At 42.0% G+C, this 26936-nt stretch overlaps 1 protein-coding gene across 7 annotated transcripts in view; it reads right to left on the bottom strand.

The window, feature by feature from the left end:
- dnmt3bb.1 (DNA (cytosine-5-)-methyltransferase 3 beta, duplicate b.1) overlaps positions 1-26936 on the bottom strand; it is a 48992-nt gene that overhangs the window by 19784 nt on the left and 2272 nt on the right. For 6 of the 7 annotated variants that reach the window (XM_044210180.1, XM_044210179.1, XM_044210183.1 and 3 more), the window contains exons 2-5: positions 18376-18481; positions 1995-2145; positions 575-660; positions 341-478 (exon numbers count right to left, since the gene is read on the bottom strand). In XM_044210180.1, coding sequence (XP_044066115.1) covers positions 341-478; positions 575-660; positions 1995-2145; positions 18376-18481 — 481 coding nt within the window. Of the gene's footprint in view, positions 1-340; positions 479-574; positions 661-1994; positions 2146-18375; positions 18482-24629; positions 24762-26936 lie in introns of those variants that run through there. The other variant, XM_044210186.1, reaches the window with a different exon arrangement.

The following is a 26936-nucleotide window of genomic DNA, read 5'->3' as shown; positions in this document are numbered from 1 at the left end:
CCCAGTTACTGTTACAGCAAATAATAAAGACCGTTCCTGTCTAAAGTACCACTCCGTTGTGTTCTTCTTAGATCGTGCACTACGACAGCACCTGATTTGGTAAATCAGAAGGCAAGAGATTCAAAAACAGAAGCACAAACAAGGCGGGAACCTAGCAGATTAAAATGTTTTTTTTTTAAATACACACCGCAGCATTTGAGCAGCCAAATGGAAAACATCACATGGTTTTAATGTTTTTTTTTAAATCATTACACATTTCTGAATAATCTCTGTGTGGGGTAATAAAAACTAGTGAGGTGTGTGTCTGTAAGCACTGAACTGTGTGTGTGTGTTCACCCACCAGTAACATGCTGTGCTCCTGTTTGCGGTTCTGTCTGCGAGGTTTGTTGCGTGTGCGCGCCGTCAGACCGGCCTGGAAGATGGTTCTGGGTCGAGGTGTCTGTCTCAAACCCAACTGAGACGCTCCTGAAGACTTGTCCTGGGGAAAAACACACACACTCAGTGGACTGAATGTCACATTTATACATCCCCAGAGGAAAATATAATAACACGCTTCCATGTAAGGTTGTCGTACCTCGCTGTAGGAGTCCCAGGTACTTTCTTCCTCCTCTGACTTCTTCCTGCCTCTCTTCCTGCTTCCCCCCGAACACTGGTTACCATCTGGGAGGAGACGAGGATCAACAGAAGGTTAGACAGATGGCAGAAAAGAAACTCAATATTTTCCAGAGACAGTCAGAGTGCAGCAGGACAGCCACAGTTTGTCTCTGTAATGCAGCACAATGAGTATGAAATGAGGTTAAAATGATACGTTTCGAGGTACAAGGTTGATTTATTTATCATTTAACAACACAGGGTGCAAAACGAGATTTAGTTGCAGTTCCTCACAAAAACAAACGTTTTATACAAAAATTATATACAGTAGATCTGTGAATAAATAAGTCATAGAAATAAAACAATTTTACATGGGGGAGTGCTGGGGATGAATTTAGCAGTCTCACAGCATGAGGGAATTAAATTAATACATTTCAGCTTTAAAGGTGTTTGGCTTTACAGCGTAGGAACCGGTTTATTCCCTAATTTCAGAAAAATGCAGCAGGTCAGTGATCCTAAACATACAGACGACCAAGGATTTCAGTCAACTGGTCAATCGGTTTGATCCGATCCACTGTCTAAATACTTAAACTGTAACTAATCTCCTAAACTGTGCTAGCTCCCTCCTTCCCAGCATATTTTAAAAAGGCACCTGTGGGGGAGTGTCAGTACGTAAGTTAGCCGTTGCCCTGCTGTTTATGAAATTCATCAAGGGAAAGAATGCAGTCTGGTGGTGCTTCTACAGTCATTACAGTCATAAAGGTCCGAACCATTGCGCCAAAATTGAAAAATACAAAGTGGAGGGTTAGCAAAAACTTTGCAGCTGGCAAAGCTACAGTCCCGACGGTCTGTAGAGTCACTCGGTAGACGCTGGTTTCATAGGAGGGGGCAGGGAGGGGGGTGTCGGTTGGTGATGAAAGCTGCCACCATATACGTCACCTGCCTCCAGATCAGCCAATAGCAAAATTCAATTGCAATAGCCGAGTTTCAACCTGTAGAGGGCGGTCGCTATGCGTATTTATAACATATGTAGAATTCAAATACAGAAAACGGACTGGACTTGTATAGCGCCTTTCTAGTCTTCCGACACTACATATCGCATTCACACACAGATGGCAGAACTGCTCATCAGTACAAAGAAACTAAATAATCATTCACACACACTCACGGCACAGCCCTCGGGAGCAATTTGTCTTGCCCAAGGACACTTCGGCATGTGGGCCGGGGAAAGCGGGAGATTGAACCGCTGACCTTCCGATTGGCTCTACCACTAAACCACAGCTGCCCCAGGAAATACTTTCCACTAAAATGTCAATCCATCAACAACACTACAAAATACCCATTTACGTTAGTTTTCAGCTGAAAAAAGTGGTTTGGGGGTTTAGTTGGTGTGTGTGCGTTACCTTGAGGTGAGGCAGCGTCTCCGTTCTGCTTGGGGCTGAAGGGTGAGGGCGGTTCGGCCGCGGTCAGAGGGCTGTTCTCATTGGTCAGCTCCACGCCACTGTCGTTCTCTGATAGGCCCACAGCTGGAGGTGTGTCTCCGTTCAGCGGCGCCTGAGGATAGCGGGTGGACAACGTCAAGGAAGGTGATTCATAAACTTCTAGTCTAACCTGACCCAGTCTGACGTTTACTGTAAAGCTGCTCAGACTGACTGATGAACTGATTGACTGATGTGAGGAGGAGGAACAGCAGCATGGAAGACGAAAAGGAAGGACTAAAGATGTGAAAGACGCCAAAGGACTGAAAGCAAGGCGAGAAGAAAAGAGATGAGAGGAGGAATAGAGAAGATAAAAGTATATGATATTGTTTTTTTGTTTATTATTGGAGAAATCATTCTATTTTTAACTAATGTATGCTCTGTTCTGTCTTTCTATTTCAATTACACTGTGTGATTCTTTTAAAATTGATGTTTAATAGAGTTGCTGAGCGGGAAATAATTAAAGCTGATGGTCATAACATAAACCCATAGCGTTGTTGCATTATGCAGGAAACTCCTGTGTTTCTATGCTGAGGAACATTGAGGATCTTATTAAAACAAGAATTTGAAATGGGAATTTACATTGGGGAAAGCTCCTCACACCTGATCAGTCACATTTTCTTTCTTTTTATTACTGATACTTTATATGGACCTCAGAAGTCTAGCAAACACTTTACAGAAGCTAAAGAAGAATAAAGAAAGAATAAAGACTTAAAGGATCATCAGTCAGATTTGGGTCCAACGCAGAGACAAACAGAAAGCGTTGGCAGGGACAACACACCTCCACAGCCTTCGCCTGCCGGCCCACCCAGAGCTGAGGATGACGACGGTGTGTTTGATGTGCTGGCTGCACAACTCAGTACCTGAAAGTGAGCTGACATAAACGCTCAACATTCCCAAAAAGCCTCCAATAAAGACTATCAGTTGTCCCCGATGAATATGAAGTAAACACCAGAGCCTCTGGCTGTACAGGTAGGATGTCTGCTACTAAACTGTCACATGATATTCCTGTAATTCTATAATCGCAAACTATTAGCGCTGAGCTGAGTGTGGATCCTGTGGCTCAGACCGCTGAATATCCCAAATCTTCTAATCCCCAAAGCACAATAGATGATTGCTTTGCCTGAAACTTTTGACAGCTCTTTAACTGGGTCACCTGTTTCCAAAAACCTCTTGGATAACTTCCAACAGCCACGTGTTGGCTTATTGTACCAGCTATCATGCACATATTGTATATTGTATACTATTTATGCATCACAGATATAAGATACCAGCAATATTCACCACTAGATCACTGATATTTTAAGGTTTTCTGACACAAAGCATTTTTTTCAAGCTACGTCTTGCCAGCAAGTCTTGCTTGGAAAACAAAAGGAAGCATGACTAACCAAACAAAAGGTCTCACGACAAAGCCATTCTTGACAAATTACTTGAATATCACGAATATCTTTTGCAACATGGAGCCAAACCCTCCTTTCCCCCGGGGCGTTGTTTATATTAATGAAACACATGTCTTGCCCTGCTCTTGTAAAAGTCACAGTAAAGGCGCAAACAGCACCTGACTCACGCAAACACTATAGCAACCATACACGAATAACACCTCGGATGATGAATCTGAGTCATTTGTTTAGCATGAGGAAGCAGTGAGGTACAGAAAGGTCAGCACAGGGCCAGAAGGTGGGCAGGAAAGCTTTTATTACAGTTTCTCTCTGCATCGCTTCATCTCTCACTTCATCGCAGGTGAAGGAGAACGCGCGAAACCTGCCGTGTGCGTTTCCCCAGCAACCGTGCTCGACTCAGCTCTGTTTGGACTTGAACTTGTGACATCACACTTAAAGTGCTGATCACTGCCAGTTAAGGTTAGAGGAAGACCGAATACAAAAGATGTACAGATAATTATGTATTTAGGTAACACCTGGGAGATTTACACCTGTGCGTGTGTGTCTAAATACGTGTGCATGTTTGTGTGTTTATGTATGTATGTGGGCGTAAGAGACATATGTCACTGGTAATAAAACACAAACTGTTAGCTGCTGCGTGCAAAGGCAGACTGCTTAAAGATGAATAACTTCAGAGGGTTGGAAAGTTTCCAACATCGTGTTTTATGAAAGGAAGAGTATCTATGCTCCCAGGGTCCGATTGTTCCCCAGCTCAATATCCTCTTAAGGAGACCTTTCAAAAGGTTTTATGTTCTCAGCAATGTTTTGTCCCTAGGTCAAATCTACAATGTATGTTCCCTTGGGTCTATATGTTGAAATCACCCGCCTACACCTTATAGCCTACTGATGTTATACTCCTTGAAAACCTGCGCCTTCAAATTTGTGGGCAAGACATTTTTCTTGACACTGACATCTCCACAGTAGCTGAACGTATTGTTAACGTTCAAACTGCATTTGAAACGTCCGTCTCCCTTCGTTCTTCATTGTAATTTGAACGGCGAAGATAGCCCTTACCAATCTCTGACCCTTGGGAACATAGGACCCTGGCAAGACAGGGATGAGCACTTTTGAAAAATCATCTTGTTCGTACTGTCGTTCCCTGACATTTTGACAACAGCTAACGTTAGCTGGCCTGTCTGCCATCAGACAGCAGCTGCGCACACGCCCCTCGGATCGGGTTGCCAGGTTGCAGATGGGTTAAAACCGTACGTAGTGTGTAGATTGTGTTTCACAGACGATCCGACGTCAAACAAACATCCAAAACTTGGATCCGTGTATTCACAATAAAGTTTGAGGGCCATGCAAATTATGGGAGTTTCCCGGGAGAAACAACAAAATGGCTGGTCTTGAAATACGGGAGATACCCGGGTGTTGGCAGGTATGCTGTTGAGTGTTAAGAAACCTCCCCTCCATGCTAACACTTTAGCACACACTGTCTAAAGTGATAGTAGGAAGCTAGCTATTTTTGCATTCACACTATGTTGGCTAAACAGGAAAACCTCCTGCCTTGGGCACCTTGGGTTATTATTCCACACTGTTGCTAGAAGAAAAAGCCTAAATTAGCAATTTTTTATACTGTTGTATTTGTAGCTCCTTGATAACAAGTGAAACCGGATAGAAACATACAGTACATAGCTTCTTTTAAATTAGCTACTTGTTTTAAGTTAAAAACGGCCTTTGCATTATGACGTTAACACGACACATTTCTTAACAGTGAAAAAATAAAAACGTGTAACAGCTCTTAGATAAATGTTAAGTATTCTTAAAGGAAAAGTCTGACATTTTAGGTAAAACACGCGTGTAGCCTAGCTTAACACAAAGACTGGGAGCAGGGGGAAACTGCTAGCTTACCTTGCTCTAAGGCCGTCTTATTTACACACATTTTAGCTTGTTAGCAAACAATTATTAGGTCTACAATGGTTATTACAATAAGCAGACCTATCAACTGCACTATGAGGACATGAGATGTTGTATTGTTTGAATATATCCATGATTACAGATGTTAAATAAATACGACCACTACCACTTTTAATGGAACTAAGATACCTCTGTTTCCAGTCTTTGTGCTAAGCTAGGCTAACTTAACCGGAGAGACACATATGAAATTAATATAAATCTTGTAAATCTAACTCAAGAAAGGGTTTCCAGCATATGTTAAGTATCCTTTAAATAACATGTTAGCCAGCCAGTGGTTTGTATGCTACAAAAATATCAAATAAGTCAGTGTGGTGGGAAACTGGAGTGCATGAATATGTGGTTTGCTCAAAAAAAAAAAGTGGGATTTTAGTTTCATACCTGATGAGTCTTTATTTTACAAATAATGGAGATTTGGTGCAAAAAGAGACACAGATGGAACAAAGTAGAGAGAGAGAAGAGAGACGGAGCAGCTGTGCAACAGATGGAAAATGGTGAGATTGTGCTGACTTTTTAAGGCAAATCACAGCTTCGTGTATCTGAGGCTGTTTGTGATTGTTAAACGTCGTAAAACAGGCGGAATGCGTGTGGTGTGTGAGTGCGTTTGCGATGCCAAATTTCCCCTATAATAGATTAACTCAGTGAACTTGTGCATGAAGTGTGCGCTCAAGATGGTTGAGAGTGAGAACTGCTGACACGAATAAGGAGAGGGAGAGAAACTGAGAGGAAAGGGTCAGCAGGGTCACCGAAAACATCAGGAATAATCTTCCAGAGACCATGAACATTTACAGAAAATGACATGGAAATTGTGACAGTAGTCTTTAAAGGTCCAGTGTGTAACATTTAGGAAGATCTATTGTCAGAAATGGACATTGCGAGGCTCAGTGTCTCTCTAGTTTTTGCATTTATGCAGTGTTTCAATATTTTCATAATACTGCATTTATGCACACACTTCATATCCTGCACTTGCTTATTGCACTTCTGGTTAGTCCTAAACTGCATTTCGTTGTCTTGTACTTGTACATGTGTAATGACAATAAAGTTGAATCTAATATAATATTCATAAGTATGTTTTCATTAGTGTATAATTGCCTGAAAATAAGAATCGCTGTGTTTTCGTTACCGTAAAATAAGCCGTTTTTATCTATAGAGGGGGAAGGTCAAATTGTTGCAAACTGCAATTTCACCGCTAGATGCCACTAAATCCTACACACTGGACCTTTAAGATGTAGTACCCTATCGTGGGCCGAAGCAAAATTTATGGCAATTTGACAAGTGGTTATTAAGAAATCTTCCTTTGGACCAAAGTGCCAGACGGACCAATGAAGCAAGACCCATACCGACAATTTATTGTTTACAAAATCAGTTGTGCTCTACTGACCGACACTATCATCTCAACACACCACCACTAACTGCTACTTAATTTTTTTTTTTTTTAAGATAATTTTTGGGGGCATTTTGCCTTCATTGGACAGAGACCGGCAGCAACTCAGGCTGATGAGGTAAGGACTCATGGTTTGCGGGTCTGTGTTTGGTTATTTTTCTGTTTTATTTTGAAATATTCTCCTTGCCTTGTGTGTCTGGTAGTTTTACTTCCTGTCTTTGTTTGCTTTTACCGCCAGTTTGGATTGTTTGCCCCGCCCTAATTAAGTTCACCTGTGTCTAGTTATCCTACCCTAACCTGTGTATATAGTCTCGGTGATTCCTTTGTTCCTGGTCAGTTTGTCTCTGTTGCTATGTTGGTTCTGTCTTGTCTACCTTTTGGACTTATGCTTGCCTGCCTGTCTGCCAACCAACCTGCCTGTCTACCTACCTACCTACCTACCTACCTACCTACCTACCTACCTACCTACCTACCTACCTGTCTGTGTGTCTGCCTGCCTACCAACCAACCTGCCTGACTATCTACCTACCTACCAACCTGTCTGTCTGTCTGTCTGCCAACCAACCTGCCTACCTGTCTACCTGCCAATCAACCAACCTGCCTGCCTACCTACCTACCTACCTGTCTGTGTGTCTGCCTGCCTACTTACCTACCTGTCTGTCTGTCTGTCTGTCTGTCTGCCAACCAACCTGCCTACCTGTCTACCTGCCAACCAACCAACCAACCAACCAACCAACCAACCAACCAACCTACCTACCTACCTACCTACCTACCTACCTACCTACCTGTCTGTCTGTCTGCCAACCAACCAACCAACCAACCAACCAACCAACCAACCAACCAACCAACCTACCTACCTACCTACCTACCTACCTACCTACCTACCTACCTACCTACCTGTCTGTCTGTCTGTCAACCAACCAACCAACCAACCAACCAACCAACCAACCAACCAACCTACCTACCTACCTACCTACCTACCTACCTACCTACCTACCTGTCTGTCTGTCTGCCAACCAACCAACCTGCCTACCTGCCTACCAACCAACCAACCAACCTGCCTTCCTGCCTGCCTGCCTGCCTACCTACCTACCTACCTACCTACCTACCTACCTACCTACCTACCTACCAACCTACCTACCTGTCTGTCTGCCAACCAACCATCCTACCTGTCTGTCTGCCAACCAACCTGCCTACCTGTCTACCTGCCAACCAACCAACCAACCAACCTACCTACCTACCTACCTACCTGTCTGTCTGTCTGTCTGTCTGTCTGTCTGTCTGTCTGCCAACCAACCTGCATGTCTGTCTGCCAACCAACCTACCTGACTACCTGCCAGCCAACCAACCAACCAACCAACCTGTCTACCTGTCTTCCGGTCTGCCTACCTGTATCTGCCAGTAAGCTCTTAATAAACCACTCAAGTCATCGTTCTGCCTCCTCTGTCTGCGTTTGGGTTCATACCCTGTTCCCTGCTTGCCAACGCCATGACAGACTCAGCCTTAATAGTACGCGTTCTACCAGGTCAGCTACCAGGTCAGCTTCAAATTGCTGGTTTTGTCCAACCAACAAGAGTCCAAAATACAAAGATATTTAATGTCCTTTTGATACAAAATGCAGTGAATCTTTACATTTGAGAAGCTAGAACCAGAAAATGTTTTTTTTTAATTGTCTATAAACAATTAATCATTACAAAAACATTTTAATGAATAATTTCATGTCACAGGTGATTCATAATTTCAGCACTCAAAACCATCACTTCTGGAAGTGGAAATCTTCATTTTAAATCTCTCTGCAAGATGTTTTGTAAGTGGTAATTCAACTTAAATTAAGATTTTAATTCTTACTTAATTGTTAATACTTTTGTTTCCTTATTTTCACATGAACAGACAACGCTACAGTATTAAAAGCCTGAGTATTAAACTCATGCTAGCTACTGAATGTGAGTTGGACAAGCCTTCTCTAGCAAACCATGAATTCAAAAGACACCCACGTGCATGAAACCTGAATGCCGAGCAAGCGTGCGTCTTGTCATATTCCAGGAATGGAGGACAGACAGCAGAAGAGGGTGGAGAGAGATTTTGTGTGAAAAGGCTCTGAGTGAGGGGGTGCTGGAGGTGAACGGAGGTGAGGAGTGAGCAGGACGAAAGTGTGGTTAACAGGAGGAGCAAGTGATGAAAGAGGCAGTGGAGAGATAAGAACAGCTGCTGTAAAACTGCAACACAACTACTGTGTAACGTAAGAATCTGTCCATCTGCTCATACAGGCTGGAGCTGCAGCGTGTGCAAGTCTAGGAAATGGCATGGGTTTGAATGGAAGGCAGGGGTGTAACTGCGGTTTCAGGCCAGATGTTGCTCATTTCGTCTAATTTGTGTAGAATTTTTAAGTGATTTTTCTCATCAATCACATTATTCTGATGGCAAAAAAAAATCTTTGTAGAAAAATTAAAGAATCCCGTTAGATCTGCGCTGCTTTCATTCAGCTTTTTAAATCTTGTCGCTTTTAAACGAGTCTATAAAAGCTGTCTCTCCATAAGCCTTGAATATTAAAAAAAAATAAAAATGACTGATTCTCCCCTTAAATTAAAGTACATGACCTCCCATGTCCTCTCAGATACTTAAAAATCTGAAACCCTGCAGCACAGCTGCACTTACACCGCTCACATCCTGGATACCAACACTCTAACAAACGCATTAAAACATTAATAAACGCATTAAGTGCAGACACAGTGACCGTGGAGCTCATTTCAGTTACTTCCTGTTTAACATTGATGTAGTTACACACATTCACACCTGGCAGCTGCCCAGTAAAACCACAAGACTTCTGATACTGACTCCACTCTGGGTTTCCCCTGCACATGTTTCCACATGCAAACAGTCCAAAGGTGCATGGGACAAAAAATATGCTTTTGCAGGTCAATGTGGGACAGATTCAATATTTATATAGCGCCAAATCATAACAGAAGTTATCATTGCACTTTTCCTATAGAGCAGGTCTAGACCGTACTCTTTATATTATTTACAGAGACTCAAGAAATCCCACCAATCACTTGAGGCAGTGACAAGAAAAAAACTTCCTTTTTAACAGGAAGAAACCTCAAACAGAACCAGACTCAATGGTGGGCGGGTTGGGTTTTCAGATAATGTCCACGAAAAAGTTGTACGATTGAGATATTATGGATCTTCCTTCATTAGTAGCGTTTCCATCCTGCTCAAACACATTATATCCCAAGTCAACAAAAAAATATAATATAATGTAGAAATATTATGTCATACTTGCTAAAAGGATGGGAAGAAGTTATATTTCTAAGAATTTTGGTTAGTTTGGTAACTAAACAAACTGTTTGGTCTGTCTGACTGTTTAGTCCCAACTTTCAGTCATTTTGATTTAAGGCATGGCACTTAAACTTGCATGACAGGAAAATCTAACAAAGTGCACCCCAGTGAAAGAGTGTCTTACACGGCCACTGAAAGAAAGCCAAAACACAAAGAAGTGAGGAGTGAACCATCAAAACAAGACAGAGCTCTTCATCTTTTGCTCTGGCTCTTGTTCCAGGTAGAAATTAGCTTCTGGCAACGTCTTGACTCGGGACTAAGTTAAATCAGAAGCAATCAAACAAGCCATTCAAAATATGGGACATTGCTAGGGCTGCACAATTAAACGAAATATTATCGAAATCGCAATATGGCCAAGTGCAATATCCACTTATTTCATTTCATTATAATGATGTTACAAACATCATTATAATGAAATGCTGCAGAGATGCCCCGGCCTACAAATCTTGTTCTCCAGATGTAAGAAAACATGTTTGTTTGGTACAGGCCCCAACAAAAGTCACATCTTCATGATTTTAATCGGGGTTTTTTTCAGTGAAAATTAAAATTGTGAGGCAAAAATGATTGTTCCCACTAATCACAACGCAAACGTAATATCTGTCAAAAATAATCGCAGCCCTAGACATTGTCTTAATATGCAGGACAAAGGGTCAAATGTCTGTGTAGTGCAATATAAAGCTTGACATGTGGTCACCCTGTATTGCACACAGTCAGCGCAGTTGGAGATACAGCTACAGTTTGTCTTCCTTGTTCAGAAGAAGCCTCTTGCTGCCATTCAAAACAAGAAATTCTCCTTTTGCCTGATCGAACTTATGTGGTTGTTTCATGTTGGGTGTTCTTAACAGGGTTGCTAATGCCCCCCCCCCTCGTGTCCTGGATTGTGGACTACCTGACTGGCAGACCACAGCACGTGCACCTGCAGCACTGTGTGTCGGACAGCGTGGTCAGCAACACTGGGGCCCCTCAGGGGACTGTCCTCTCTCCCTTCCTCTTCACCGTCTTCACCACGGACTTCAGCCGCCACACAGAGTCCTGCCACCTTCAGAAGCTTTCTGATGACTCTGCTGTGGTGGGATGTATCAGCGGTGGTGATGAGACTGAGTACAGGGCTGTGGTGGGGAACTCATGGTGTGAGCAGAACCATCTGCAGCTCAATGCGACAAAGTCTAAGGAGCTGGTTGTGGCCCATCTACGAAGGGCCAAGGCACCAGCGACCCCGGTTTCCATCCAGGGGGTCAGTGTGGACATTGTAGAGGACTACAAGTACCTGGGAGTACACTTAGATAACAAACTGGACTGGACCAAGAACACTCAGGCTGTTTACAGGAAGGGCCAGAGCCGCCTCTATTTTCTGAGGAGGTTGAGGTCCTTCAACATCTGCCGGACAATGCTGAAGATGTTCTATGAGTCTGTGGTGGCCAGAGCTATCCTGTATGCTGTTGCATGCTGGGGCAGCAGGTTGAGGGCAGCGGACACTAACAGACCCAACAAACTGATCCGTAAGGCCGGTGACATTGTGGGGGTGGAGCTGGACTCTCTGGTGGTGGTGTCAGAGAGGAGGATGCTGGCCAAATTACATGCCATCTTGGACAGCGTCTCCCACCCGCTCCATGACGTGCTGGTCAAACAAAGGAGCGCCTTCAGCAGAAGACTCATCCACCCAGAATGCACCACAGAGCGCCACAGGAAGTCATTCCTGCCTGTGGCCATCAAACTATTTAACTCCTCCCTCTAAGTGTCAGTCTGTATGACCCTAAGTCACTAAACTGGACGTTGATCATTAACATCACTGCAATACTTGAAATAATTGTGCAATATCCTGTGTTAATACTCCTGTGCAATATACTCTTTTCAGTTTAAAATTCCCTATTTATTGATATTTATTCATACTTCTATTACTGCTGTGCAATATCCACCGTCTCATTACAATCTTAATAAGCTGCACTTAACTTGACAGTGCATGCACTATTACTTTATACCGTATTATCATCAACCGGTAAACCCACTTTGTACTTCACACTTATTTTATTTTATACTTATATCCACTTGGTACTTAATTTATTTTCTGACCTGTATTATAGTGTATTATATTTTGATTTGCTCAGTTGCTACTTCTATTCCTGTGTGCACTGACGTGACAGTGAGCTGCTGTAACATAAGTTTCCTCTCGGGGATCAATAAAGTATTTCTGAATCTGATGATCAAATCTCTGCCACAAACTTAATCTTACTTACACAATCTTTGTTAAATGGAACAGACATTAAACATAAACTGTAATGTTTGCACAGTTTTTTTTAGAATAATGTAAAAAACATATCAGTCCAACTACATATGAAACATGTTTCAAAATGATCATGAGAGATGCAGAAGCAGACGTGAATTATTTATGGCCCTAAATGTCACTGTGTTCTCCTTTACGTGCCTGCCTCAGAGGCACAAATCATAATTTGTGGAACCAGTTGGAACCAGCTGTGATGAAATATCCGACTTACAAACTGACGACAAAAACAAAACTATAAAACTGTGGTTTGCAGGAAATGTTTATCGTACAAATGTACCATTACCAAAAAAAAAAAAAAAAAACCCCCACACATGTAAACGGCGATAGCAACCACATCGGGTGAAGCGACACGACACATCACATTATCTAAGGTAACATCAACCTACTTGGATTTGTCTGATTTAAGTGTTGTAAAATGATTCAAAGTACCAATAACTGATGTGCAATATAGTTCAATTTCCTGCTTGCTGTCCAGCCAATTTGATATCCTCGCAAGCTAGTTAGATAGTAAAAGAAGCTCTGATGAAAGTACTTTTTACCTCTAAATACTGAGACTGCTCGATTTTGTTATAGATCCTAAAAATCCCAAACTTCTCCCAAACTTTTGTCAGATTTGGATGCGCTATTGTGTGCTAACAAAATCGAGAGATGTGTATTTCAGCATAATATATCAACAAAGTAATAGGACTAGTATTTAAGAAAAATATGTTTATCTATCCCTATTTATCCTTTAAATCTTTAGTAGCTACATGTGAATATATTAAGGTTAAAGTGAGTACAAGAAAGTCAAATGAATTCAATAACATTACACTTTAAAAATAAACTTCTGTGACACAGGATAACGGTGCACGTGGTATTTGGATATTTTCTTTTGACAGCCTGAAGCCAAAGCGAACATTTACCGCCAGCGTTAACCACATGTACTGTTTTCACACCATGAAAGCTCATCCTGGTCAACACATTATCTGTTTTTAACCCTCATTAAACCAGACAGGAAGCTTTTTTTAGATTTACAGCAGCTGCCTGAGGCGAGCAGTGACAGACGAGGGAGGTCATACACTTGCACACCTGGGAGCAGATCATTACGACAGCTGTGTGTGTGTGTGTGCGTGTTTGAAACATAAAGGCAGCAGCTGACGGATGCATATAACTGTTGCATAGTTCTGTTCGTTGATTTCTGGCCTAATTTGCATCTTCAGGTTTTTACTCGACCCGCACCTCTGTATAGGCTGAGCTGCCTATACAGACAGACATAACGGCAGACAAGCACACACCCGAGGGCATTTCCATCTGTCTCCACCTCCCACCATCTCCCTCTAGATCTGATGTTACCCTCCTCCTTCTAGCGCCCTATAAATTTCTACCTCTATTTTTACTTGCACTAGAAAACGAGTCTGGAAATAGATTTGATATAGTTCAAGGTGGTTTGCCATTACGTTTTTTTGTCAGTGCCACGTTTACACATTTATATGTTTGAATAGATGATGATATATGAAACGCTACAGTCATATAACAAAAAAAAACAGTTTGTGCTGTTGACATAATCTATTTACATAGTGTGCAGACAGCATTAAAGGAAACATTCGACATTTTGGGGAATAAGCTTTTTGTACACGCTTATACAAAATAGTCGTATTTCTTGGCCTTTTTACCCCCCCGTAAAATGGTGAATTATCATTTTTACATTTCGATTTTAAACAAACAAGATATAACATGTTAATTAGTGAGCTTTAGAGGTGCTGGTAGGTGGATTTTGTTTCTGTTGGACAGAGCCGGGCACTGTTTCTAGTCTTTGTGCTAAGCTAACCGGCTGCCGTACAACAACAACATTTTTAAAAAGTCCTGAGACTTGTTCCATTTCCCTCTCTGCCAATGACAGGATTTAGTTTTTTGATGCAGCTAGTTCTCCTTCACGTCCTTAAGTGATTAGGAAACTGTAGCAACTGTGTCTTTTATAAAGCTTTATTTGATTTGGCGTAAACAAAGTCAACTGCTTGAAACAACAGAAAATTCACGTTAGACAGAAACAAAACTCAGTTGGAGAAAATGAAAGTCCCTGCTCTCCTCATTTTCTCCTTTCAACTCATTTTGTTAAAATCCTTACTTGTCTCTGTGTCTCTGTGTCTGTCTGTCTGTCTGGGGGGGGGGAACTCTTGCAAGTACACCGAGAAAAGCAGCCGAGACGGAGGCTTTGTGGCTACAAATGTTTGGAGAGACGGAGGAATCTGCTAAAATAAGTTTCATGATATTTTTTTGTCAGAAACGCCCTTCACATCCCTAGTCTTAGAAGCTTTTATCCCCTTCCCACTCCTTTCTCAGCGTCAGTTAAATTCTTCAAAAGTGTTGTGTGAAACGTTTAATTGCGTCTAGTTTCAGATGTGTACGGAAAATGGGATTTGATGTCGGCCAGGTAGCTGATTAGGCTATTATCATCATCATCATCATTATCCTCCATTAACCTGCCTTCATTATCCATCTCTCCTCCTCTTCCTCTTTGCTGCTGACAGACATGAACATGCCCAATGAAGCATTAAAGTAGCACAAATGATCCTTTTCTCCCCTCTCTGCCTCCTTTTTTGCTCTCTTATAGTACAAACACTGCGATTATTACCACTATTACTATTTCTATTACCACCACTACTGTGTCAAGTGTGTGGAGCATGTGCCCATCCAGCTCATGCATCCTGCACTCTGCATGTCTCTGTGTGTGTGTGTGGTAAAGCAGTGTGTAAAGCCTTGCTCTGTGCAGATTTCACCGACCTACGTCACACACACATTCCACAGTGAGCAACAGTCTGCCCTGCGGCGCTCCGACGGCGCTGTCAAAACATCTTAGCCAAGCCTAAATGATTCGAAACGCAGGTCTGTGGCTAACAGGTCTGCTCCAAAACGCTGCGTGCAGTAAATCGTCACCTGAGGGGTTTTTAAGGCTCTGAGAGTGTTGTCTTTTTGTTAACAAAGAACTGTGCAAAGAATTTGTTTCAAATGTGTGTCTCTGGTCATTTTGTCCGTGATGTTGCGAGTCTCAACAAAAATGCAAGCTCGCATAGTTTAGAGTAATAATTTGCTAAACCAGTATCCTCGTCCTCTTTGATAATTCCTGCCATGCTCAAGACTCAAAGCCTCAACTTATCTTCCATTTTTCTTCGACAGTGAAAGACTCCCATCAATGCCGGTGTTGTGTAGATTCAATTTGTGTTTGGCCTTATCTTAAAGGTAACCTGTGTAGCGCTATGGATCCGGTTTTTTTTAGTGGGTCCCCGTTTTGTTTGTCATAACGCAATACACATTCATGCTAATGGCTTCACGCCACTCTACTGATCTACAGGTGGCGGTAACGTGCCAAGATGTGTAGCAATGCACTAACAAAGACAGGAAGGAAGAGCTAGCAAGAAAACATGGATGGAATCAAAGCAGGTTTCAAACTTTTACCAAAAATTGTTTTATGAGGAAGGAAATACATCACGTTTGATACACACAATACATTTCAGTGACTAACACACAACTTTGTTTACCAGAAAACAAACACAGGGCGCCTTTTTCCTGAACCCAACCCTTCATCTCTGCTACACCTAAGGACCAAAGTCCAACCGCTGACGGCATATGTCATAAATGAGTGTGAGGCATCTTCGTCAAAATGGATTTCCTCTCTGCATTCAGTTATCTGACTACCCTTGTCTGTATCACTACTGTTTTCTGTGATACTTTTGAGTCTCTAATCAACTTCACGTGTAGTCTGGGAGATGGGATGATCAGTGTTTCTTCAGCTCGATCTAAAAGTAATCTAATTAACAAGGGGCATTTGGGCGATGACCGTCCAACAAAGTGTCTTTGAGGAAGGCACTAGGACTGCAAAGTGCATGTCAAGCTGTAGCCGACCACAGGGTTAATTCCCTTCCAAACCAATGTTTAATTTGCTTTTATGTACCCACAGACAGTCTGCTGACACCGTCTTTCACATTCAGGCTGTTTTCTCTTTCTGCCGTCAGGCTGCTGCTGCTGCTGAAACTAAGAATGTGTCCTCTGTGACTCTGACGTCCATCTAACCAACTCAGGCCTAGATTTATGTCTGTCCCCAAACCACCCCAGAGGTTAAACACCTTTCTGCGAGTCCAAACTTCAGCCCAGCAATTTTCTAAAATACTGCTTCAAACCAGAGAATGAGAAAGAGGCTCAGCCAAATATAACCCAAGTGTTTCAGGTATTTTTTCTCTTTAAATGTCAAGCTCTTCTTCTGAGTAATCTTTGATTACATAAGATTAAAGGTGTTATGAATCACAGTGGAATAACGAATATTTTGAAGGGCTTTAGAAGAGGTGCTACAAGTTTTCTGACTTAAACTGAATCTTTATTTTAACTAGAATTGGGTTCTTTTTGAATCCAGTGCCAAGATGGTAAAATGCCCGATTTGTTAAGCTCGGGGTCTAGCAAATCTCTTAACAAATCTTGTATCTCGTTTCTTTTTTATAAGCAAAGAGCAATGTATTAATCTATCTGGCAGTTTAAGTTTAGCTTTAGATCTTTAAATGATTACCTTCTAATTTTAGCTCTTAGGTACTGAGTTATTTATAACTTCATTTACTTAAAATGGCGGTAGGACATAATGTATTTATGAATAATAATTAAAAAAACAGTCTTCCACAAGTTCCATTTAGTAACTGTTCTGGAGCTTTCGATCATATCAGAGTTGTGACGTGCAAATTTCCATTTTTTTTCCTGAGCACTTTAAGGACTTGTCCTCGACGTTGGCTTAAAAGCCGAAGTTCATCATTATTAGTCTTCTGTGGCAATCCACTGTTTCATAAATCCTGCACCGTTCCAGTATGTCGGTACCTTCGCCTTCCTGGCAGAGGACTCCGCCACAACAGGTAGAGAAACACTACTTATCAAAACTATCTGCACTCCTGACACAAGAAGTGCTCTGGATAAAATCACCCATCAGATCACTTTAAGAGCAAACTTTAGCGTACAACCTGAAGAAGCGATAAGTAATTACCCGCCTGCCATCAAGCTGTCTAAACTTGAAATGAATACCTCCAGAATCCAGTCTTCATATCGCACATGATAAGACGGCAGATAAACCCGTAAACGTGGAGTCGAGCCAACAATAAACAAAGTAAAGTAGTGATGATAAGAAGAAAATGGAGAGAGAGAGCGAATGAGGAGATGATGTGAGAACAGATGAGAGAAGAAAAGAAAAGCAGATGGCGGAGGGAAGGAAATGTCCCTCGCAGAAGGCGTGATACATGAAACTCAAAAAGAGGAAGTAGTAACGGACAACAGGAACCCCAATAAGTGTGTGTGTGTGTGTGACTGCAAGCTGTGAAAGTGTGTGCGTGAAAGTGAGTGTGTGCGCGTGGGTACATGTAAAACAAAGTGTGTGTACAGATTGTGAAAGTTTCTGCAGAGTGTGGGAATTGGGAAATATGTGTGTGCGTGCCTTTTCGCCTCTAAATACTTGAAGCGAACCCATTTTCGGAGAATATAAAGACGCTAGTGTGCTGCGCGTCCTCCATCCTTCTTTCTTGCCTCTTTCCTTGCTTCCTCTCCTCCCTCCCTCTCTCCTTTGCCGCCTCCATCCTTCTATCTATCCCACATTTTCCATTTCCTCTTTGTGTAGATGCAGCTGTGGTGTGTGGTTTGTGTGTTGCACATGCATACACCCTCACAGCCAACATGCATTCCCAATTAGACTCATATAACATGCTGGCACTCTTGTCCGGGCATCTGCCTTGGCATTGACACACACACTCTTTTAAACCACAGCTGGCTCGGAGAGAGGTTCAGGGAGTGGTTGTGTGTGTGTGTGTGTGGGTGGGTGTTAATGAGAGGGCTGTGGTTTTTGTAAATTATTTGGCTTTGACTCTTTTATTTCCATACAAACAAAGGAAAAGGTACACCGTAAACCTGTGTGTGTGTGTGTGTGTGTGTGTGTGTGTGTGTGAGACTCACAGTGGCGTTCATGTTGTTGCTCTCCTCCATGATAGCAGCAGAGTATTTGTTGGAAGGCATCGCTGTTGCAGTCGATTGGTCCAGTGGCTGTCCTGACTTTTCAAACCTGGACGAGACACAAACCAGGAAACAATCAGAGAATAAAACTTCCGTTTTACTGGTGCACCTGTAAAAAAACAAAACTAGTGCATGACATGGTAAAAACAATCATATTGCGATTATTTTGACAGATATTACGATTGCGGTATGATTCACGATTAGTGGGAATGATCATTTTTGCATCACAATTTTAATTTTCACTGAAAAAACTATTAAAATCATGATGATGTGACATTCGTTGGGGTCTGTACAAAACAAACATGTTTTCTTACATTTGGAGAACAAGACTTATAGGCCGGGACATCTTTGCAGCGCTACAGTACTGCATTATAAGGCTGTTTTGTGACACATTTGACCTTTATCAAAAAATTGCAGCTCCTGCAATTTGAATATCGCACTTGGCTATATTGCAATTTCGATAAATTGTGCAGCCCTATGCCTGTAAAAAAAAAAAATCACCTGGTAAATCATCAACAATCAATATCAAAATGTTGAAAGTTTTGCGTGTTTCTCTGTAGCTCTTTTCAGAAGTCACCTGTCAACTTCTGTGCTTGCAGTCAAAATCTGAGCCCCCCTAATAATTAAATGTATGTAAAATTTATTTAACATAGTAAGTGGGATTCTGCGCTTCGGATAGCTTTGAGATTAGAACAAATACCATAACAGGACAAAGAGATGAGCTCTTGCTAGTGGAAAACCACACATAGCTATAATATATTATTAAACTGTTTCTCAATTAAGTTTCAAGAAAATGTATCTGTATATAATTATGCACAGTAAATGTACATATATTGTGATACTCATTCAGCCAAGAATATGGATTAAATATGACCTTATGGAGATGATATTACTGAGTCATGTTTCTGCTGTTATGTAATAAAAACCACCTATGTGAAAATACATTGTGCAACGGCGGCTACAGGAACACAAGTGGGATGGATACTGGCCAATTCTTCAAACCATGACTTAACATTCAATGACAAAATGTTCTAACGTCCAATGCCAACTTTTAAAAAATTCAGAATTTCTGTAATATGTCAAGTACAGCATGGTTAGGTTTTAAAGTTGACGACTGTGGTTACGGTAAAAGAAAAAGAAGAAACACAAACTGTGACAGGATGCACACTCAGGTTCCCGATTCAACATGTGATCCCCGACTTCCATGTCACTACAAAGAGGACGCACTACTTCCTGAATTGGCACTGAAAAGCGACATTCGTGAGGTGCTAATTTAAAGTGATGCTGTTCCCCCCCTATTACAGGTTTGATAATGAGTTTAATGCAGGCTTCAGGGCTTCTCTGAATAGGAACGCGTGAAAACGGAAAACAACAGTAGCGCCATGCTGCCTGCAGTGACCGTTCTTTCACACCAGCATGTGTGTGTTCACAAGCAGCAGAAACAAACTGTGGCACCAGCAGAACTGTATCAACCAGGCATTACTGAAGGTCAGTTGAGCATGAAAGAAAAGAGATGGATAGAAATGCCGGTGCACACGAACATTAACAGAACCTTTTTAAAAAAACTATATAGAATTGCACTGAATTAAAAGAAGATGGCAATCTATAAATCTGTTGAATTTCTCAATGAAACTGCACAGAAGTTTTTACAGTCACTTCAAACTGAAAATGATATTTTCATCTCCTGAATGTTTCACTGTACAACAATTCAAAATGGGCTTCCTAAAATATCTTTTATAAAACATCTCTCTAATCTCCACTTATGCGTAATTTCTATTGCTGTAAGGCCTTTTGATAGCAAATCACAGCATCTTCAGCTGGCAAATGTTTTCTTCTTTTCTTTAGATGGAAAGATGAAATATGACACACAAAAAAAACCCCTAATCAAACGAACTTTTATCCCAAATTTCTTTCTGATGGAAATAACCGGAGTTTGTGAAGAAACTCGGCTGCTCAGAAACAAGAGAGAAAGAGAGACGAAGTCGAGGGAGGAAAAGAAAGAGAGAAGACCGGGACAGGAGAGGACAGACGCCGGCCTCTCCAGCAGCAGATCTGACATGTCCTTACAAACCTGAGGTAAACAGATACACGTGTGTGTGTCTGTGTGTGTGTTTAAGAGTGTGAGAGGGTATGTGTGACTGTACATTCTTTTGAGACGCCATGCTGGTGCCATGAATGCATATTTTAATGTGTGTGTGTGTGTGTGTGTGTGTGTGTGCATGTTTAGGTTTAAATCAACTCAGATCCAAAACCACGTCTCTGTATTACTGTAACATTTAATCACAGTTTACACTGTGTAGTTATTACACTATGTTCTTGGGGCTGGGTGTCGAGGTGTTGGATTAAATCATAGTTTTCTTTCTTTTCTTATGTTTTGAATGCATTATATAAAGCACTTTGAGAATTACTGAGAAATATGGTGATGTACACTTGAGAAAGAGATGACCACAATCACGGGTGTGAGGGGATTCGTCCATCCGATCGGTATCCGTGCCGATAAGTGGATCAGGTATCAGCAATGACGTGACCGATCCACATTAAACGCAGTTTCTATCTTATAAAAACTCGGTGTTTCCAGTATCAGTTCACGTAGACTAAAGTTTTCAGCAGTCCCTGGCCTCATGTTAATCCGCAATGAGTTCCACGCAGTGAGGTATACAGATTTTAAATTTTGCAAAAAGAGAGCAGTGGCATCGGATCGGGAATCAATACTGGGGGATCGACAGAGGTGAGTTTTCAGAAAAAAAGGCATCAGGGCAGAAAAAGTTGGATTGGTGCATCCCTATAAGAGTGGGGAGTATTTAATGTGTGTGTGCAGGGATACAGTATGTGTGTGTGTGTGTGTGTGTGTGTGCATGTTTAGGTTTAAATTTCAAGGAGGTGACAGGTCAGTAGCTTTGTCAAACAAGCCTGTGCAGAGAGACCTGCAGACCTCAGGTAGCCGACTGCCAGTTTTAGTTTCACTCACATTAACCTGCCTGGAGACGCATTGCAACAAATCACATCCAAAACATATAAAGGAGAAAAAGGAAGCGACTGTGCAGGGGAAAACAGACACAAAAAACAAAAAATAACACAAATAATGGTGAAACAATTAATCGATTAAGCGACCGACCGAGAATTAACTAGCAGCTACTTTGTCATTGAGTCATTTATCAGGGAAAAAATGCCCCAAACAATTCTGGTAGCAGTTTCTCTGCTGATGTGAGATTGTTGCTTTTCTCTGTTTTAAATCACAGTAAACTGTTTGGGTTCGTATCGGACAAAAGAAGCCATCTGAAGACGTCATACTGGACACTGTGTGTTTTTTTTTCTACGTTCTGTCATTTTCTATAATAATAATAATCGAAAGATTAATCGATAAATAAAAATAATCGCTAGTTGCAGGCCTGAACACAAACTCATAGCATTCAGCATTGACTATCCTCACTAGCAGGCTCTTAATGGTGTTTGGTTACCTGCCTAAGTGGTTGCTAGATTAGATAAACTCACCAGACAGAATCTTTCTGCTTCAAAGTGACACATAAAAGAAAGCTTTGGATGTCACGATAAAGTTTGTAGCTGTTCTGTTTGCTATTAAATGATTTTTCTGACACATTCAGGGGTTTTAAGAGATTTCCTTTTAAAACAAAAGCTGCGTTTCCACCAAACACTTTCGGTACAGAGCCGTTGAAACTTGCACCAAACTCGTACCCGCACGTACCTTAACCCTAGATCTGTTTTGCGTTTAAGTAGCGTGACATCATACCTAACGCGACACAGTAAACAAAGGAACCCAACAACACAATGGAGGACATCTTGTTCTTTCTTCTCGGTATGTGGCTGTTTATTACAACAAGGAGACAAGCTTTGTTTGAGAAAAGGCTGCAGGCAGTAAAAATAAAATCGCAATCGATGGGATATTTCAAAATGCTCGGTTTGTGCATCGAGTCCTTTTATCGTGCAAGAAGTGACGATTCTGTTGACCAATCAGTGGACTGCAGTGCTTCTAACTCCACCTTTAAGTCCCGGGTCAGTGTGCTAGGTACCTCAGCAGAGGTACGGGACCGAATGTAGTGGTTCTATTTGTACCATCCACAACTTTTGCCAATGCAAACGCAAAAATAACCGTTCTAATGTCTGACAAACTGAACTGAACTGACTGTCGGTGGAAACGCAGCTATAGTGGAAGATAACCAGTATCCTAGGGTGTATAAAGTACATACAGTGTATAAATGTATATGCATACTATCGGTGTGGTGTGTATTTGCACTCGGAGGCATGTACACCGACAAGCTTTGACAACACACTGGGGCGCACACAAAAGAACCACACAAACGAGACCACCAGGTGCATCCTGCACACAGAATGGGCGCACACACAAACATTACTTAAGGCCTTGATCATACTTCAGTACAGACGTGGACGCTGACGGCGGTGGACTTGCACTCGGACGCTTCTGTACATACCACAATCGGGGGTCTGCGTGCACTTGGACCCACACGGACCCTCACTGCCATGGAAACCATGAATGGCCTTTGCATTCATTCTTAGCATTACATGCCTAACTCCAGCACTTAGAGTATAGGTTTAGGTTTTGCCCCCCAAAGGAGGGTGAGTCCCCACAACATGAGTAATAGACGTTCACTCGCACTCTTGGGTGGCAGGCTGGAGGAGGTCATGCTGTGTGTGAGTCAACGTGTGCAGAGGTCGGTGCCCTCTGGCAGACAAACCGTCTCTGACATCAACGCATGATCATCAGCGCGGGACTCCCCCTCCAGAGAGACACAGAGAGGTGAAGGAGTTCATCATTCAAACAGGATGTTGATGCCTTTGACCTTTCACCTACACGCAGCCAGCAGACCAAACAGGTACCAGCTAGCTGTCTATTTCTGCTAAACGACATACAGGCGTGGATTTGTTTCTCCTGGTGTAGCTTAGCTAAGGTAGCTACAAACCCACCTCTTCAGACAACATCTCAACAACTGTTGTTAGCACTTACTTGTGTCTCGTTTCTTCTACTTCTTTAAGCACTTGTACTGTAGCACTGAACGTGTTTTTAGTTATTTGATTAGCAGGGACACTCCCACTTTCAGATGATATCTAGCTCCTCCGCCCTACGTGGTTTGAACGCACTTATTGCTGCTTTGAATAAAAGCGTCTGCCACATGAATGTGATGTAATGTAAATGTGTAATTAAGCATTCAATCAATGGTACGCCAGAGGCTTCACTCATCAGACTGATGACAAATGTGGCTGTCTCTTACACGGCCATGTGAGCAACCAGCTGATCCCACAGCAAGACAAAAAAAGAGGAGGCTCTTCTCGTTTTCTTATATTAAATCAGTAAATTTGATTTCCAACCCTATAAGTGAGCATGGATTAATGCTTTTGCCATCTTTACATCTTGTAACATCACCATTTGCTCATAGCCATAGCTGTGTTGTGAATGTGTCTGTGGTTGTTTGTTGTGTCCCTTCTTGCTCACCCTATCAGCTTTTTGCTCGATACTTTATAATAAACCAAGTTTGTGGGTATCCACGCCGGCTCTGCGTCCTTGCATTAAGGTGTTCGGAACTGTATCTTTGCAGAAAACATGTTGCAGCTTTTAGAAGCGGAGAGAGGTGGAAGCAAGAATTAATTAGAAGAACTGAGAAAGGATGGAGGGCAGAGGGTTAGGGGCCCACGAAAAGGGGACACGGAGGACAAGGGGGTGGGGTGGGGGGTGGGCTTCACATCAAAGTCGTGTCTGGTGGCTAGAGATTAGGGACTGCACTGCAAGAGAGGATTGTTCGCTCCCCAAAGGGTATGAACACGAATGTGTGTGTGTGTGTGTGTGTGTTGGGGGGGTCAGCTCCTCAGGGTCTCCCTCTGGGGGCTGCATTCCTTGTCTGTCATGTACTTTATGGCCCCTTCCAGCTCAGATCGAGCCTTACACTTTATACATTGTCTACTTTGTTGCCTCTTGTACAGACTGAACTCTGAATGCACACGGGCTCATACAGTATTTCATCCATTCAGCCGCCTTGACGAAGAGCAATTCCTAGTGCAACTGTCAAAAGCTCCCACTTTGAATTAAAACACCAAAACTACAAGCAGAACTAGATTAGAGAGTAAATACTATATTACCAGTAGCAGAACAATGTGTTTTATCTTCTTACCAAGCTAACAATGCCTTTGACTCCTCCAGTGCACCCCTGCAGCTAAAGACAACTAACCTTACTGTGTATTACGTCAGGAGACAGAACCACTGATGACGACTGGCAGAGGACATCGAGGCACTGAAGCTTGTTTCACCTCTATGAAATGATGCATCAGAAAGGGCTTCTGCAGCTGAACCATTTGCTCAGGTGATACTATAACACTGGCGAAGTAAGACGAGAGGAGAATTACTGAGAAATATGGTGACGTACACTAGAGAAAGAGATGACCACAATCACGGGTGTGTCGGGATTCATCCGTCCGATCGCAGTAAACGCAGTTTCTATCTTATAAAAACTCAGTGTTTCCAGTATCAGTTCACGTAGACTACAGTTTTCAGCAGTCCCTGGCCTCGTGTTAATCCACGATGAGTTCCACGCAGTGAGGTATACAGATTTTAAATTTTGCAAAAAGAGAGCACTGGCATCGGATCGGGAATCAATACTGGGGGATCGACAGAGGTGAGTTTTCGGAAAAAAAGGCATCAGGGGAGAAAAAGTTGGATTGGTGCATCCCTATAAGAGTGGGGACGTTTCGATGCCACTTACTAATAAAAGTAATAGTTTAAAGAATGTCATCCTCCGCTTACATTGTATCACTAAGATGAACTGTCCCGTAAGATATTTTAAAGGATAGACTCACTTTCTTTTTACAAGTCTGTCTCAAAATAATACTGACATGCCCGTTTGAATATATTTAAAGACTTTAAAGACAGACTGGCCCCGAGGAGATCCCTTTCTAGTGTGACGTAATGTATCCAGTTTATTGCTCTTCTCTCAGAAGCTAATTGTGAACAGACAACAAACCACTTTGTCAACTCAGAGGCGGACGCAGAAGAACTCCCCCATCTTGCGTTTACTAAGCTTACATCCATCTTTTACCTGCCAGAAGTCGCCCAGCGCGCATCAGCCCTCCATTTAAATTACTGTGACAGTCACTGCAGAATATTCTACCTCAAATGTCATTCAGTGGCAGTAAGTCATTCTTGCAAAGCGCTGCATTCAGTACAAGCTGAGTTGGTGCCACATTGTAAGTTCAGGTGGTTCAAGGTGATTAAACAATGATTCAACGTCTCCTAAAGCTCTCCTGGAAACAACCTGGCTTCCGACATTATCATGACAGGTGAGTAATTAGAAGATTACGGTGTGAAATATGATAATATGTGGTGAGCCACTCTCCGAGCGCCAGACACTGTGCTGACAGCAGCTTTTCAGTTCATCGCAGCCTCTGTGCAAAGCTTAAAATATCACACATTAAATCGAATTTTTCTTAACGTCACTGAACCTTCTACCTGCTCCAAACATCACAGGCATACATTTGATATGATATGGTGCTTTTAACTGTGCGCCATCCAACAAAGTCAAGAAACGACCAATTAGAAATCACTAACGACTCTTTTCGTCGTTGATTTATCGATTAATCGTTTGGTCTACAAAAAGGTCAGAAAATAGATAAAAAAATTGCCCATTACAACTCCCTAAAGCCAAACGGGATGCCATTATATTACTTGTTTTCTCTGAGTCCAAAATCTTAACATATGGAGTTTACTATCACGTAAGTCAAAGAAAAGCAGCAGTTCCTCACATTTTGGGTTAAAAACGTATTATTACCTTTGTATTGTTACCTCAGTGTTGTATCTTCAAGGAAACTAACTATCTATGAACAAATGTAACCTGCTTCATAGGACATAAGTGGAGTTGTCTACCTTTCTAGGTCCATTGGTAAAATGCATCACCTCTGCAATTACATTCCCACCAGTACGTACCTGTCAGAACCAGCGCACAGTGTCAGTCCGCCCAGTACAGCAGTATTGAGTTTGCACGAGAGATGGTGAGGTGTGATCCCTGAGTGACTCCAAAGTGTCTGGCACTTGATCTATAACTGTCATCATCTTGTCATCTTACTAAAAACAGTGTGACTCATTAATCTCTTAATAATCCGTTCGAGTTAAATCCAGTTAGATTCTGGCTTTATTAGTTATCAGGAGCCAACGGCTCTAATCGCCTCGGGATTAAACCAACAATCAAGAGCTCACCACGCAAACATTTACTGAGTCAAAAACTGAATGGAGCTTTTCACTTCATTATGAAAGAGCATTTCACACGTTATTTTGAGGTAAGATTTAAAATATACAAAAAGCTATCCGGGGAATGTATTCGTGTACGATATTCAACAACATACTGTGAACCCTGACAACACACTGCACGTGGCATCTAGCGGTTAAGAAAAAGGGACATAAACTCCAGCCTGCAGCCAGGAAAGTACCACAAATACCAGTTTTAACTGAATTCAAAGACATTTTGTTTGTTACTGAGTCCCAAAGT

Source organism: Siniperca chuatsi, linkage group LG10 (assembly GCF_020085105.1).
Source record: "Siniperca chuatsi isolate FFG_IHB_CAS linkage group LG10, ASM2008510v1, whole genome shotgun sequence".
In the NCBI taxonomy this organism is placed as follows: domain Eukaryota; kingdom Metazoa; phylum Chordata; class Actinopteri; order Centrarchiformes; family Sinipercidae; genus Siniperca; species Siniperca chuatsi.
Note: the sequence above shows the minus strand (reverse complement) of the source record. Positions and strands in the feature narration are given on the sequence as shown.